This window comes from Aptenodytes patagonicus, chromosome 14 (genome assembly GCF_965638725.1).
Source record: "Aptenodytes patagonicus chromosome 14, bAptPat1.pri.cur, whole genome shotgun sequence".
In the NCBI taxonomy this organism is placed as follows: domain Eukaryota; kingdom Metazoa; phylum Chordata; class Aves; order Sphenisciformes; family Spheniscidae; genus Aptenodytes; species Aptenodytes patagonicus.
The window spans coordinates 9,690,889-9,706,396 of record NC_134962.1 but is presented as its reverse complement, the minus strand read 5'-3'; the positions used below and the strand labels follow the sequence as shown (position 1 = coordinate 9,706,396).

The following is a 15,508-nucleotide window of genomic DNA, read 5'->3' as shown; positions in this document are numbered from 1 at the left end:
TGCCCTGATTTTTCTTTGTTTGTTTGCAGCGTTTTGCAAATATTGCACATCTTTGGGTTGGGTGGGGGTTTTTTGCATAGCAGGAGTAGGAAGCGAAGGCAGGAGTGTCGCTCCCTGTGTGGCTTTTCAGTTATTACTTGGCTCTTGTGCATAAACCCTGCCCTGCCCCAACCGTCTGCACTGCAGGTATCACACGTGGGCAAAACCATCCCGGGAGGATGCAAGTGCACCCCAGAGGTATCGGTGACCCTCTCCTGTCACGGGGAAACTGCTAATTAAAGTGGCTAAGTGGAAATGACCAAGGGACGAAAGCAAGTGCCACGACTGCCATGCTGTCGTGCGCTAATCAGAGCTGTGCAGCAGCAGCCGGTAATGATGGCACACACAGAAAGCAGGGGCAGGACCGCCCACGCCCCAGCACCCTTCGCTGGGTGCCTCTGCACGCACGCAGCAACCGCTTTCCCCGCCGCAGAGCTCGCACTGGCCCCTTTTGCCACCTACAGTGGAACTGGGCCATAACATCGAGGCCAAAAAGCCCAGCTCCTGTTTTTAATGCCTGGGTTGCTTAAATGACCGGTGGTGGGCACTTGCCGTCTGCTCCCCCGGGGAGCACACCCGCTCCCCTGTATTTCTGCGCACCCCTGCAGCTAGCGGGTCTTTCGTGAAGCACTCCGTGCCCTCGGAAGAGAGGCTGCTGCTAAGAAAAGGCAGTGATACATCCCGGTTCTGGGAGGGACTGCTAAAAATAGCAATATCTGTATCTGGGGAGCAGAGGGAAGAAGGAGAGCTCGGGGTCAGCTTACAGGCAGGGCGGCTGGCCCGCAGAGCTGGCAGGCAGGGCTGGCGGGCAGAGCACAGCCAGCGACAGCATCGGGGGCAGCGGCTGCTTCCCAGCGCTCAGTACAGAAAACAGTTCACGGTTCCCATTTAGCACGTCCATGATTTAATGCCGCAGCTCTGGCGATGGGTTGTGGCGCGGTTTTGTTCGTTAACCAGTGACAACGTAAAGCGCTCCCACGAGTAGCTGGCTGGCTGGGTGCCTGAGGGCAGCACGTTTCCCACTTCTGCTACTGACTTTTCTCATCACCTTGAATGCATCTTTGAATTTTTTGGGGCATAACCAACCTCTCTCAGCACCCTGGCCGTGTTACTCACACCCTGCAAAGCAAAACCAGCTCCCGCCGTGCCCAAGGCTGGGCACACGAGCAGCTCGGTGCCGGGGGGTGGGATGGGGAGCCTCCGAGCTCAGCCCCAGGTGAGCTGCAGCGCGGGGCTGCCAGCATGCTACTGGAGAGAGACAGCTGCCAGCCTGCCCTGCGTCTGCCACAGCGGATAACCTGGGGACTTTTCTATTGTGGCTTTGCATCGGGCCCTTTCACAGCTTCTCGGTCCTTTTCGTCCCAGACTCTTCCCGTGGGTGAGCTGCCCGCACTGATCTCCAAATGCCGACGACAAGCCTGTGGGATGCTGTCGCCCAGGCAGCTGCTCCCCTGCGCAGCAGCGCAGATGCCATGAGCTGCCCCATCATCCCAGCCGCCGGGAGACACCCTACGGCCACAGCCCTGTCTCCAGGATGGTGCTCAGCCACAGATTCGCCATTCCCTGCCTGGAGAGCATGACCTGGGACTGCTATTACTCACACCGGGATTATTTTAACCCCAAATCCTTACTCTAAAGACAAGCTCCCATTTCGATCTATAGGACGGTGGTGGGTTTGCGTTCAAATCGAGGGAGTGGGGTAACCCAGCCTGCACAGAGAGTAGTCTCTTGAGAGGTATATAAAGATGCTTCATAATCCCAAGTGAGGTAGCTGAGCGGCGTGGTCCCGCTCCCCGACGGGAAAGGACATGGTCAGTGGGGGCTGCAGGAGGTGGCGCGGGAGCCAGGATGCTTCTCGGGGCCTCCTGGCCCCTGGCCCTCCCTGCCAGGCACAGTTTCTTAAGACAACCAAGTTCCTACTTGGTCATCAGAGCACCAGGGTGGAAAAAAAAGGCCAAGGGCCCCGAGAGCAAGCCGCAGGAGAAACTGCGCCCTGGACTTGCGCCCAGGGCAGATTTCAGGCACTGGGGTCTATTTTTTTTTTTTTTTTTTGCAAGTACAAAGACTAGGCTCAGAGTTGCAAGAGCCAAACCAGAGGGGGAGGCAAGGTTGGTCTTAAATTTTCATGTCACTTCATCTGCAGAACATGCTGGGGACCCATCGGATACGTAGATGAGAGAAATGTTGCGTTTGGGTTTGTCTTCCAGTGCGCTGGTAGGACACAGCCGGGCACGGCTGGGCTCAGAGAAGGTCTTTCATGATATCCGATGGCAGGGCTTCCCCCACCACATTCGCAGCGCCCAGGCCCGACCTTTTTCGTGTGACAAGCACCATCACCTGCACCGTCCTCTTCAGCCCCGGCTGGCAAGCAGCTCCATCGGCCAGGATAGCCAGGGGAGCGCATCGGGGCGAGCTGCCAGGTGCCTGGGGGAGTTTGTAGCACTTGGGGTAGTTACTGAAACACTCAAAAGTGTCATTGCAGTTTCTGCAAGCCCCAGGGTGGTCACCGATGCCCGAGGATGGGAAGGGCTGGAGCGCGGCGCTCGGGCAGCTGCAGCAGAGGAGGGTGCGGATGGCCTGGAGGAGCACCACGTCCTTGGAGAGGAACTTCTGGAAGTTGGGTTTGAAGAGCAGGTACACCAGGGGGTTGTAGAGCGTCGAGGACTTGGCAAAGACGGCTGACAGCACAAAGGCCAGTGCCGGCACCTGGCTGGCGTCACCAAAGACTGCGCACAGGGCAATGACGGCGTAAGGGGTCCAGGCAGCCAGAAACCCCAGGCACACGGCAATGCTCAGCTGGAAGAGAAGGAGATGGAGATGGCGGTGCCATGAGCCTCCTGCGGCACATGTGGGATGCTGACCCGCCCCCACAAAACTCAGCCGTGTGCAACGGGACCCCGAGCAGTCGGTCACATCCCCAGGGAAAGGTGCTCAGCCTTCTGGACCCACCCCACTGCAGCACTGGGGTGTCAGACATCAGGGCAGCAACTCAGCACGTCCCAGCACGGGTGTATAAACCTGCACTCGCTTCGGGTGACTCACACCCGTCTCACCTGGGAAACTCGGGAACTGCCTCAGCCCGCCGCGGCAGACAGGCACGAAGCACACAATGACCCGGCTGGGACCAGGCCAGCATCGGACTCCAACAGCCTTTTGGCAGCGCTCAAAATCCCTCCGGCAATCTGTGTGCCGGGGTGCAGACTGACCGAGAGGCTCTGGAAACAGGCCATGCTCAGACCCCCGTTCCTCTAAGCAGACACGAACGCTTCCTTCAAGGCCAGGCTTGCAAGCTGTTTTCTTTCTTTTTTTTTTTTTTTAAAGGGTATCCACTTTTCTTTTTTACATATCCTTGGTAAATTAGAGTATTAGCTTGTAGTCTGGGGAACAATGACTCATGCATGCTCCTTTTATGATCTTTTCCAGTGTAATTTAAAATGAAAACTCCTCCACCTGATGGCTTTAAACGAGGAGAAATGTGTTATTACCCACACTGATACAAACACCTGGAGAATTCATCAGGAGCAGCAGACACCGCTGGCTGGCAGAAGGGGTTCTGCCACGTTTGCCCATGGGGCGGTGGGCTGGGGCAGGGGGCACCCTGAGACCCCGCACTGCCCCGAGCCCTCCCCTACCTTCACGACCAGGCTGTGCACGCTGCGGGCTCTGCGCTGGGGGGACGTGTGCTGCCTGACGGCTCTCCAGGACACCCGCACCGTCCAGAGGATCAGCGAGTAGGAGACGAGGATGAGGAGGCAGGGGAGAAGGTAGCAGAAGATGAAGAGGGCGAGGATGTAGAGCGTGGCCTCCCTGCTTGAGGCTTTCCACGTGATGCAGCAGGCTGTCCCGTAGGGCTCGGGGCCGTAGCTGCCCCACTCAGCCAAGGGGGCCGTGGCAAACATCAGGGCGTATGCCCAGACGCACAGCAGGAGCACTCCGGCATGGCAGGGCGAGAACTTGTTGCCTGCAGCAGAGGGATCAGGGTGAGGATGGTTTCCCACGGGCAAGGGGGAGCGGAAAGAGGGGCTGTGACCCCGAGCTGCCCACACCTCCAGCGCTGGGGATGAGGCCAGCCGCCCTGGGAGACGGCCGGGGCCGCCTGGGCAGAGCAGGAGCTGCTGTGCACAGCATGGCAGCACTGCAGCCATGGAGCGGGCAGAGCCGCACCAGCGCTCACCCCCGGGCCCCGGGACACACGGGCATCCTCCTGTCCCCTTGGGCGGGCGGCCAGAGCAAGGAGCCAAGAGAAACGTAAGGGTTTGCCCCAATCTGGGCAGCAAGTGGCAGGATCAGCAGTGCACTCTCTCGGCTTTGGGAGGAATTGCTGGGAGGTCGTGTGGCTGCTGTGGCATGGCGGGGGGATGCTGCACCCGTGGCCCCACAGGGATACGGCTGCACCCACGGCCCCACGGGCAGCTGGGGGGGGGAGGGAGGCAGGCTGCGTGGCTGCAGCAGCCTGAACACAGGGCAGGGAGAGCTGGCTCCAGGACTGCTCAAAGCCATTCTGGACGCTGTCATTTGAAGGACCTTTTCCTCTCTGGCAGACTGAAGCACTGAGGGAGGTGGGTTTTTTTCTTTTTGTCCCATCCCCCACCAAATCTAAAAGTCCCTGATCTTCTAAGAGCTCAGTATAAAGTGCTAAATCTTCAGCCATACATAGGAGTAACATTTTTCTTTGAAACTAAGCAATTAAAAGCACATTGAGATTAGCCACTTCCTCACGGAAAATGGGCCGGGGTGTAATGGGGAGAAAAGCTCAACGTGCCAAGCACTGGCTCATCTAGAGAGCAGAACCTGCACAGGGAAAAGCCATTGGTACCTGGGCTGCCTTTTAACAGCCAACTTCTATCTTTATCTTTCCTTCCACCTTTTTAGTGATCTCCTGAGCTGTTGTGCTGGCACATAACCAAGGTGACTCTGCTCCAGCATTGTCCTTGAGGCACCGTCAGCTGCTGGGGACAAAGCACGTTGGCGGTTGGCAACAGCCACAGGCTCGGGGCAGATGGGCAGCAAGCCACGGGAGAGGGGATGAGGATGCATCCTGGGGTGCTGGTCTGCGAATCAAACTAATATCTTTGATTTCCCATTTTATTTCTTTTTTTGGACTTGAATCCAAAGTCTTTTCTGAAGATACATGCTAGATGGAGGATTAGCAGCTGAGCTGAGGAAATTAAGAAGCAACTCCAAACAGGAGGAGCTGCAAATGTGTAGGGGACATCCCTGGGTCCCCTCGCTTCCTCAGGTGCTCTCTGCAGCGCATGCGCTCTACAAAGAGCTGGTGCCCAAGCTTAGAGCTGCAAACGTTCACATTAGCACTGCAGAGGAAGTCCGGGTGAAAACAGGGCTACAGAAGTGAGCTACAACACTGCAAACCCAGCCCTCCTGTATTAATTATTTCAGTGAATTATTAAATACATTTGGCCTATAGCTCTCCCACCAGGGACAAGGGAAAGCGGCTCTTCCTTGCACTGTCAGAGCTTGTGGCTTCCCAGATGCAGAGTCTGCTCTGGCCTAAGCTCAAGTCTGTGTATGGATGTTTGAAACCCTGTGACCTGCTGCGATACAGCAGCTGGGACTTTCCTGCAGAGGGAGGACAACGCTTTGATACTTTTCTGGATGATGCTCCTGAGCCCTAGAGTGAAGCAGGCTCTGGAGGCAGGGACGGCTGAGATGCATGCACAGGTCATGGGCACAGGGTGCCAGGGCTCCATAGCCCCATGCAGGTGGAGGGGAGTGAATACACAAGTGATGAAAGCCTTCAGCGTCTGCTGCGCCGGTGTGTTCACTGGGAATAGGTAGCCCTGGGGCAAAGCTTTCCCAGAAGAGGTGGATCTGGCCCATAAGAGAAGGAAGTAAAAGGGTTATGTTAACAGAGAGGGGTGTAAGTATAGATCAGATAATGCATCCCAGCACCTACCATATGCTGGGTAACAGACCTTCAGGCAGCAAACAGTGCTGAGCACCGTCAGGCTGGTGAGGCTGCACAGCCCAAACAAGACGCCGCAGAAGGCATAGAGGGTGCACACCGCCTGGTTGAACAGCCACCTGCAAGGGAAAGCCTGCGGGTAAACCCAGCCCTTCCCCTCTGCCCGGGGCGGCTGGCTGACAGCCCCTGCCACTCGGCTGGACGGGAATTGTCTCCGTGGTCCCTGCTCTGGAGGAAGGCTGGGTATTTTCCAGCCGCTCTCCTGGCGGTGAGGCCTCAGCTGCTGGTCCCACACCAGAAACAAAGCTGTCCATGCATGGAGCGGCTGCAATGGGCTGCACGGATACCAGCACCTGATTGCCCAAGGAAACATGGGCATGATCTTGCCCCTAATTTGTTCCCTGAGCATCCCAGTGACAGGCACAGATGGAGCCGCGGGAGCTGCCCTGATCCACGCCGGCGCACACCACTGCAATGCCTGTGACATGTGGGTGCCAGCTCGGAAACCCACCACCAAACCCCTTTTACAGCAAGTCTGTTTGATAAACCGGAGGGACAGGGAACAGCAAGCCACCCCTGCTGTGGGGTGGATGTCTGTGAGGTTACACAGCGGCCCAGTGCCACCAGACTGACTCCTTGGGTCCCTCCAGACCCCTGTCAGGGATCTCCCCATTTCAAGACAAGGTTTGCAAACTGCACCCAGGGCCATTGGCCAGCGCAGAGCCGCTTCCACAAGGTACCTGTGTGCAAAGAAGGATGAGGTGGCCAAGGGGAAGAGCGTCACCGTCATGCTCAGGTCACTGATGGCCAGGTTGACAATGAAGAACTCGGCAGGCTTCAGCATGGACCTCTTCCGATAGGCCACCAGCAGAAGCAGCGAGTTCCCAGAGAGGGACACGATGCCTGCAGAGAAGGCAGAGGAACAGTGCTGTATGTAACAGAGCTGGGAAAGGAGCCAAGATCATCTTGAGATGTTTGGAAGCAAACACCAAGATGTCTACAGAGGGTGAAAAGGGCTCCAGGCTTCCCTCTCCGGAGTGGGTTGAGCAGGACCTGCAGAGCTCTGTGAGCACATCTGGAGCTGCTTTACATTGAATTTGATCCCTTCCCCTTCCTGAGATCCTACAGAGGCATTTGGTAGGAGGGCAGTGGTGGGATGAGACTGCAGTGGGCTCCGGGTGCAGAATCTGGCCAGACTCACTTCTTCCAGCTGGAAGGAGCAAGGGAGGTGCTTCCTTCCAGCTAGATAAATAACGGGAGCTTTGTGCGATTGCTCTTCTGATGTGAGGCCAAGGAGCTGGGCCCCTTCGCCTTTTTAATTTCTTCCTGGCAATGTCACTCCTGTGAGTCTGTGTTGTCCAATATCATGGTAACAAAATAAACAAGAAGAAAGGCATTATGGAGATCAAGGAAAATCCAGACTAAACAAAAGATGGCTCTTTGTTTGCTATTAGTGTATTTAAAACAACAGTAGTGATTAAAATTGTATAACAAGGGCTTCCTCTCTTTTTTTAATTACAAAATTGTGCTTTCATTGAAAAGAGGTTTCAGTGTCCTCAGAAGGGGAATCTTTGCTGCTCATGGGGCAGGTTGGGTAGGATGAGAGTTTCTCCCTAATGGATTAGGCTGTAAATTAAATATTATGGTAAGAACCAGCTTCCAAAGCCGCTGAACGGCCAACACTAAAGTTCCTCTCAGGAACAGGATTCCCACGCAAGACCTGGCCAAATCCAGGGCTTGGAGGCTTTGGAGTTGCTGGAGGGTAGAGTGCTGAGATGTTTGTCCTTGTTCCCAGCCTCACGAGGCGTTTTTCCCACAGAGCTAGTCTCACATCTGTACTAAGTACATTTGATTAGCTTTACTAACTCCTAGGAGCTGTAGGTGCCTATAGGACTGCTGGCAGTCCCAGTGGCATAAGCATCCCTTGGGTTCCCCATGCTCGCAGGCATGAAAAGCTTCTAGCGTTTGGGAGACAACGTGCTCAGGGCTCAGAAAATTCGAAGGCTTTTCTCTGCCCATCATTCACTTCTGGCCCACACCAACCAGGTCTAGGCCACCTCAGAGCACGTCCCAGCCCCTCAAGTTGTGCCTGCTGGCTTTTCAGTGCCACTGACTCCAAATCGCAGGACATTCACCGGCATCTTCTGCGGAAAGCAAGGGCCAGCTGGAGGTCCAAATCCCCTTCAATAGTCATGAAGCTGGCAATGCTGACAGAGTCCCTATCCGTCTCACATCGGGTGGCTGCAGTAGGAGTTACAGCACGTTCCTCAAAGGTTGTTCTTCAACTTTCCAAATATTTAAAAACATAACTGGTACTTGCAGCTCCCCTGAGAGGGGAGTGCAGTCACCAAGCTTTGGCCAGATCATCCTTTTGAGTAACGTGGGAGGGATAACATGGGAAGGGCCAGTTTGATTATTCTGGTAATGACTGAACACTTCTGGAAGTATCAGTGACTGCAAAAGGCCTGAATGTCTCTGGCAGGCAAGCAGGCACCTGGGCTGCCCGCAGCAGACGCAGGTATAACAGCCTGTCGTTCCTTACCAAAGACTAAATAGAGCGTGCCAAAAATCAGGTCTTCTCTCTCCGATAAGGTGGAGATGAACACTGAGGCGTTGGACGCATTTCCCATCTGCAAAGCAAGATACAAATACAAGTGAGAGTGAATTTTGGCTAATGAAGGACTGCTCGGCTTCCTCGGTTCCCAGGGAGGACAGCTCTGCGACACGCTCCTGGCCCGGTGCTACAACCAAGCCGGCAGCGTACAACCCCCCCGGCCCCGCCACTGCGGGAGGTGGCTTCATTAACGCTGTGTGCAGCACTGACCTAACCGGCTGGGCAGGGGGCCGATAATAGGATCAGGCTGGTAATCTCACTTGATTACCATTTCTTCAATTACAGATTTTACTGATTAGCATTAGTCTTTGGATCTAAATTTTCTTTGCAAGTCTCAGCCATGTGCTGACTGCAGCAGGCGCTGCGTGTTTGGACACGGGCACCGGCTGCTTGGAGCTGGAGGCTTCGTGTTCTGCAAAGTCCCCCACCTCCTCCAGGCTTGCCCCGTCCTTCACGTGCCTCTGCCTGTCCCTGTGTCCACACCAGCAGACAGACTTGGCCCAAACTGCCCTTGCGATGCAGCCAAGACCTGTTCATGTGCCATCCTGGTGGCACTTTTATTGCCTCCACTGTGAGATGTGCACTGCATGTGCCAAGAAGGGCCTGTGCAGACAAGGGGACTTGCAACAAGCTGTCCATCAAACCCCTGCCCAGGACACCCCACAGCTGGGAACAGAAAGGAATTGTCACCCCGATCATCACTGCGCCTGCCTGGGACCTTCCTTCTCAGCTGTAACTAGATCTGATCCGTGCTGCCAGCAGTGCAGGCGGTGAAGAACTTGAGGGTGAACACATGTATTAATAAAAAAAAAAAAAAAAGTAGTAAAAAGTCATTCCCTTTCTTGGGGTGCCTGACTCAATCATTGAGTTTTATTGGCCTAATTAGTTTCCCTGTTACTTCGTGCAGCCGAGCCAAAGGTTCCCAAGTGCTTAGAACGTTAATAGGGGGTAGTAGAGCAGAACAGCAGACGCGTTTCAGGATATTCACTCCCTTCACTGATAACAAATAAATGGAAAAATATTTTGTTCAGGTGAAGAAAAAAAAAAAAGAGAGGGGGTGAGAGAAAATAATGGTTTAATTTTATGTTTCGATAGCTGTTAGCTTGCTTGGTGGGATGTTTAATGCATGCAGTATTCCTGCCTCCTTCCCCAAGGTCCCTACCTGCATGCTGCGGGAGAACTGAAAACAGTGCCCTGCCGGGGAGGGGAAGGCAGCTGGGGCCAGCCTGGGCATGGTTTAACCCTCACAAGTGCCAACAGGCTGCTTATTCCTGCCCCATAGCCTAGGCTTCACGGGGCCATGCTGCGAGCTGGAACAGGGAAGAGATTTGGCCTTATGGGGAGGAGGTGAATAAAAATAATATCCCCAGCACAGATCCCTACCTGACCTCTAACTGCTGTGAGGCGGCTTGGGAGCTATCGAACGGGCCAAGAGCCCTGGGAGACGGAGCCTTTCTTTCCATGAGTTTTGCTGACATGGACTTCACAAACAGAGCAACTACCCTTGTTACCTGTACCCGGGTGAAAATGCCCGCCTCACATCCACGGCTGCATTCAGACAGATGGAGCCAGTTACTCGAAATAAGGAGTAAATTAGCTTTCAGTGTAAATTTATTTTAAGACACTAATTGGTGTTAAACTGCCAAGAGATCCTGCCAATAGTTCTTCATTCTCGGTGTTACTGGCCCATACAGCCAAATACTGGTGGACCATGGTTCCTGTGGCCTACTTCATGGCTTTCTTGGGTTAGGTGGGCTCACAACCTATGGGATGTTTACAGCTCACATAGTCCCACTTGCTACTTTTCAGTGAGCCTATCTCAAGCATCTGATGTTAAGCAATCAAATATTTTTATGGTCGGTGCCTACATACCATGAGTATGATGGTGTTGCCTCTGCAGGCCAGGCAGGATGCTGGTTAATTTAGTTAATGGGAGCTGCAATGGTCATCCACGGTTCTCAATTCACTCTGTTGAACTTCTGGCCTCTCTGGATGGTTCCTGCTCCCCTTATGAACAGAGAAGGTGGAAAGCAAGAGAACTGGTCTGTGCAAAACAGTCCCGGCAAGTGTGTGCTACGCAGAAAGAGGTGTCATCCACTGAAGGCAGAAGGAGCAACAGCAAGCCAGGTTTTGGCTCGCTCTAGTAAACATGGCCAAAGCCCTTGCGCTGCTGGCAGACTCCCACATCCTTGAGACATTTTTTGTCCAGGTTACTGGTTTGACAGCTTGAGGCAAATGTGATTTTAAATTAAGCTCCATTTACATCACCCTGCTAAACTGACAGAGGCTCTCAGGAAGCTGTGCAGCACACTTGCCTCCTTCCCCAACTCACTTACTGGCTTTTGGTAATGAGAAAGAGATACTGCACTGGTTTGAAATGCCCCATCCTCCTGCCTGGGTCTGGAAAGTCTGGTCTGTGGCACTGTATGGACATCGTGAAGGCAAACACACACAGCCAGGAGGTCTAACCACTTCTGTTTGGGTTTCCTAGTACAAAAAAGTTTCCTGCCACAATCTTTCACTTCGGAGAGATAACCACCACACCTGGGATTTTTCCAATCTTTTGTTGTGCAAAACAAAGCATTCATTTAACATCAGCGTGTGCTTTACCAAGAAACTAAACTCCAGCTATTATCTGCCGGCTTGGAAGAGGCTGCTAGCCCTTGGGGTTTGATATGCAAGCACCTATGGGAAAAAGCACCAAGCAGTGTGATTGCCCAGGCGGGCTGACAGCCACACAGCCAGTTTGCTACTTGAACACATCCAATGTCCCCTATCTTGTTACCAGTACGTACAAACACAGTAAGGCAACTTCTCATACATCATTACTTGTATTTATGCACACGCAGTTTTGATGTTCAGCCTTAAAAATTCATCACCTTTTAATAATTGCCTGCTAAAATATGTAAGGAAAATATTAACATTTGCATCTTAGAGGCTTCCTACTTTAAATAATATAGTGTTGGTGTCAGAGCAGCAACTTGACTTGGAGGACTTCTTGCCAGCCCAGCACACACTTTGCAGGTGCACGCTCCCCTGATCTGCTTTTCTTTATGCTTTCCTGGCTGGTGGACGTTCCTCTCTCAGTTCTGCTTTGGCACTGGGGTAGCCTTGGACCGCTCTAACACATTTGAATGTCTTCATTTGCATGATATATTTCAGCTGCATCAATTTGCTTTTCTTAGCAAACATAATTCACAAGGTACTTGCTTTACACCCTTCCTACCCTCTCCCTGTTCATCTTGCCTGGTCACAATGCGGAGAACCAAGCCCTGTCAGCATGGCCCCACAGCAGCAGATGCTGCTCATGAGAAGGTTACAAGAAGTCACTGTAACCTCCATCTGCTCGCTTAGGCCTTCTAGCTGCTCTGGGCAGACTGCAAACTCCCTGGCCATCCCCGTAAATGCCTACACAACATAATTACCAGGGCACGCAAGGTTGGAGTCTGAGCAGCAAAGGGCCAAGATCCACCCTGAGCTCTGCTTAGAGGGAAAAGGGTTTAGGCAGAAAATTATCCCAGCTAATATTAACTTGGGATGCTGCACGCCAGTCCTCAGCCTGCACTGGATACCCAGGGAAGCAATTCACTGCCTGATCTTTCTGCACTTGCACCACACTAAAAGCATCCCAGAGTAACTCAGCTTGCTCAGCTCGTCACCTGCTTGCAGGCTTTCATTTACAGGTTGATGTTGAAGGTGACTGTCCCCTCTCTGTGTCCTCAGCATGACTGATGGCACCTGCAGCTCCGGGAAGCTCCTCCTTGCCTGCCCGGCCGAGGCACTGGGACGTGCCGGTGGCCAGCTGGGGTTGCCTTTCCCGTTTGCTCCCTGGGAGCTTGGGAAATTGAACCGACAGGAATCCTGAGTGGAGCCCTTGAATCCCAGACAGAGGCACCAGCACAGAAGTGACGCCAGGCAGCTTTAAGCTGTCCCTCCTCGCCCCGGTCTGTGCTGGGCCCATCTTTCAGCAGATATTAAAGCAATAACAAAACTGTTGTTACCTGTTCTGGGAGCTGGGTAGCCCCAGGCCCTGTGACTTCGGTGTGCTCCCTCTGCAAGGGCAACCTGCAGAAACAGCCCAACTGCTGCTCTCCTGCAAGGTTACACCTCAGTGCAAGCCAGGCTTTAGGCATCGAGTACACACTGCTTGATTGCAGAGAGACTACAAAAATCATTTGGGAGTTGAGCACAGCAGCTCTGGGGGTGGGAGATGTTTTCTCCCTTTACGAGATCAATCATTTCAATAAAAGGATGTTCCTGGATACCTGGTACTGACCCTGCGATGTGAGCCCCTTGCAAGCACTCCAAGTGCTTTCACGCCCAGGATTCAAGCCGAATCTCTCCCTTTATTGACTGTCCAGTGGAGACTTAGGTTCTCCCTTAAGATTTTCACTGACAATCCCGACTTGTTGGACACAAGTGCTGGAAATCCCTAGCAGGAAAAAAGGAAACATTTCCCAACCTTTCTTCACCTGCTCTGTGCAAATCTTGCCCCTAGCTTCAAATCCTCGCCGTACTATGCAGTGACTCATAAAGAATAGCAAAATAAATGGGGCTTGTATTCAGGTTTTGTTTAAAACCTTGTGAGTCATTTTATCTTAAGAAAAAGCAGCAATGGCAAATCTGGGCTTCAGTGAAAGACTAAAGTTTGCTGGCTGCAAGACAGACAACTAGGGGATCTAAGGCTTTAACCGAAGGGAGCAGGCGGTACTGACAGGATGCTGCAGAAAAGTTATCAGATGAGATTTCTCCATCACAAGGAAGAAGAAAAGGTTGGAGCCCAACTCCCTTTTTCAGGCCACCCTCTAAAAGGTTTGTGAGGAAATGGGCTTTCCTCCCTACCAGCACATGCAGGAGCAGACAGGGCAGGGTGAGAACATCACTCTGATGCATATGCATAATTGTCAGGGTGAAGAAGCTGCTTCAGAGTATTTAATTTCACAGCTAACGAAAATTCAATCTCAATGTGCTTTCTATGATGAATGTCTTTAGGAGCCCACCTCTCCCTTCCTTGTGTGCCAAAGCATTTTAATTGATGCTAAGGTTAAATTTATTAGAAAACCACCAAGTTATTAGACCCACAGTATGACACTGTGGATGTGGAAATGGAAGGAGGGAGGAGGTTTTGCTACATATTCATCAGCTTTTAAGTTTCTCTTCAGAATTTCCTGAGAAAGTGACTCTTTCTTTCCCCTTAACCACAAACAGATAAAAAATGGACAGAGCTCCCAGAGGCACATTTTGGATGCATGCACTAAGATACGAGCCTATGCCTTTGGGACAAATGCAAACACCATCAGGCTAGCTCTGTCCGGGGCACTGAGTTACACCACTTGTCCATACAAGTACCTTCAGTGTTGCTTGTTGCTCTGACCATCCCTACACACATCAGGCCGCAAGGAAGGGAGCTGCAGTTTCTGGTGATGAGAGCCCTGCAACGGTGCAAGCTGGGGGAGACCTAGCCGAGGGGTCAGAGTGCTGGAGTGATGTCCCAGGCTGCAGAGTGGCACCCGGGAATGGAACTGGGAGTCACTCACCCTGGGAGCAAAGTTGGTGCAGAGGAGAGTGAATCCAGCGGGAGAGGAGGATGTCGAGGTGCCGGACACTGGCAGCCCCCCTTGTACTATGGGTGGGCAGGAGGAGATAGCGCTGGTGGTGAAAGGGGGCTGCCGGGTTCATCTCCTCCACAGAGCACCCTGCTTCAGAGCATGCTTCTAAATGCTTCAGAGCACAGCGAAAATAATCTCCCTTATTCTCCTGTGCTTTTTGGAGGGTAAAGAGTGTCCATGGTACGGGGATAGCTGATTTATACCTCCCTGTATCAGACCGAGTGATTCTGGCCATGAGAATGACGTCCTTCATTAACCTAATTGGAAACAACCTTTATTTAGGGCTGAGCAAATCATTCCTGAAATTCTCATAAGGCATAGTTCTCCCCTAGGCCATATTTCATTCTTCCTCAAGAGCCCTTGGAAGCAGATGTGCTGAACACAGCACATGCACACCACCTCTCCGAGATGCTTCAGCAAAGCATACGTGTATTAAGAACGTGGAGCCTGGGAAAAAGGACGGACTGGTCACACAGCTGCACTGGTGACGAGACAGGGCAAGGCCCAGCATAAACAGTCTGGAAGGAATTGTTCCTGCTCCTCAGCGTGCATGCACACACGCAGCAAAGGAAGAAGAGAACTGGCAAAGCTTGCAGGAACTTCGTTTCCTTCAGAACCCTGGCAGGTCTCCATCCTGCAATACGTCAGGGGAGCTACAGGTGTCCTGTGAGATCAAGCTGGCAAAAAGTAACAATAATCCAGGGGAGAGGAACTTCTATTTCTGATATATTACTTGGGATAGGCCTTATTTTTATGAGTGTGCTTGAGCTATTTGTAAAGCCCACATCTCCCACTGTAATACAGAAAACGATAAAAATGCATCTCTTGCACTGATAGATATGCTGACGTCATTGACACACGGACAATAAATCAGTTTTACAGAAATATGGAGAGCTATCATTTTTGTGTCTCAAAGTAAATCATAAACTAGATGCTGTAAACTTATTGTAGCTATGTGCAGCGCACAGGCAAGTGAAGCTAGGATCAGTACACAAACTATTGCAGAAATCTCAGACTTTCCCCTGCTGCTTTCACTGGGGGCTTGTAAAGCCTTCCCCCGAGATAAATTAGAAGGTGGTACACTTATTTGAGCTCCTCTGTGAGGGGGATGCTGGGACCTCTTCACACCTAGCCCCAGGAGGTGCTTACATGGTCTTTACCCTTGTTGAAACAAGACGGTGTGTAACCTGCTTCCCTGCCAATTCACAAACCTGTTCTGGTTCTGCTTGCCTGCTGAAAACCTGCCCAAAGGCCTCCCTCTCTCTGAGATGTTCCCTCAGGTGCGCGTGCGACAGAGGGGGAAGCTTGCACAAGCCTTTCCCT

General features: G+C 52.6%; 1 protein-coding gene across 1 annotated transcript; it reads right to left on the bottom strand.

Moving 5' to 3' along the window:
• Window positions 1-2,097: 2,097 nt before the first annotated feature.
• Window positions 2,098-8,592, bottom strand: LOC143167037 (opsin-5-like). The gene is made up of 5 exons (XM_076352032.1): window positions 8,505-8,592; window positions 6,703-6,865; window positions 5,954-6,081; window positions 3,672-4,000; window positions 2,098-2,835 (listed from the first exon to the last, which is right to left on the bottom strand). The coding sequence occupies exons 1-5, from the start codon at window positions 8,590-8,592 to the stop codon at window positions 2,281-2,283; spliced, it is 1,263 nt and encodes a 420-aa protein (XP_076208147.1). The 3' UTR covers window positions 2,098-2,280.
• Between the last annotated feature and the right edge of the window lie 6,916 nt (window positions 8,593-15,508).

What these genes read in the sequence shown, in the direction of transcription:
- LOC143167037 (XM_076352032.1), bottom strand. Translation starts at nt 8,592, where the DNA reads ATGGGAAATGCGTCCAACGCCTCAGTGTTCATCTCCACCTTATCGGAG. An exon ending in CACGCTCTATTTAGTCTTTG is followed by an intron (nt 6,866 to 8,504) that starts GTAAGGAACGAC and finishes CCTTCTCTGCAG; the next exon opens with GCATCGTGTCCCTCTCTGGG. An exon ending in TGCACAGCCTGGTCGTGAAG is followed by an intron (nt 2,836 to 3,671) that starts GTAGGGGAGGGC and finishes CTTCTCTTCCAG; the next exon opens with CTGAGCATTGCCGTGTGCCT.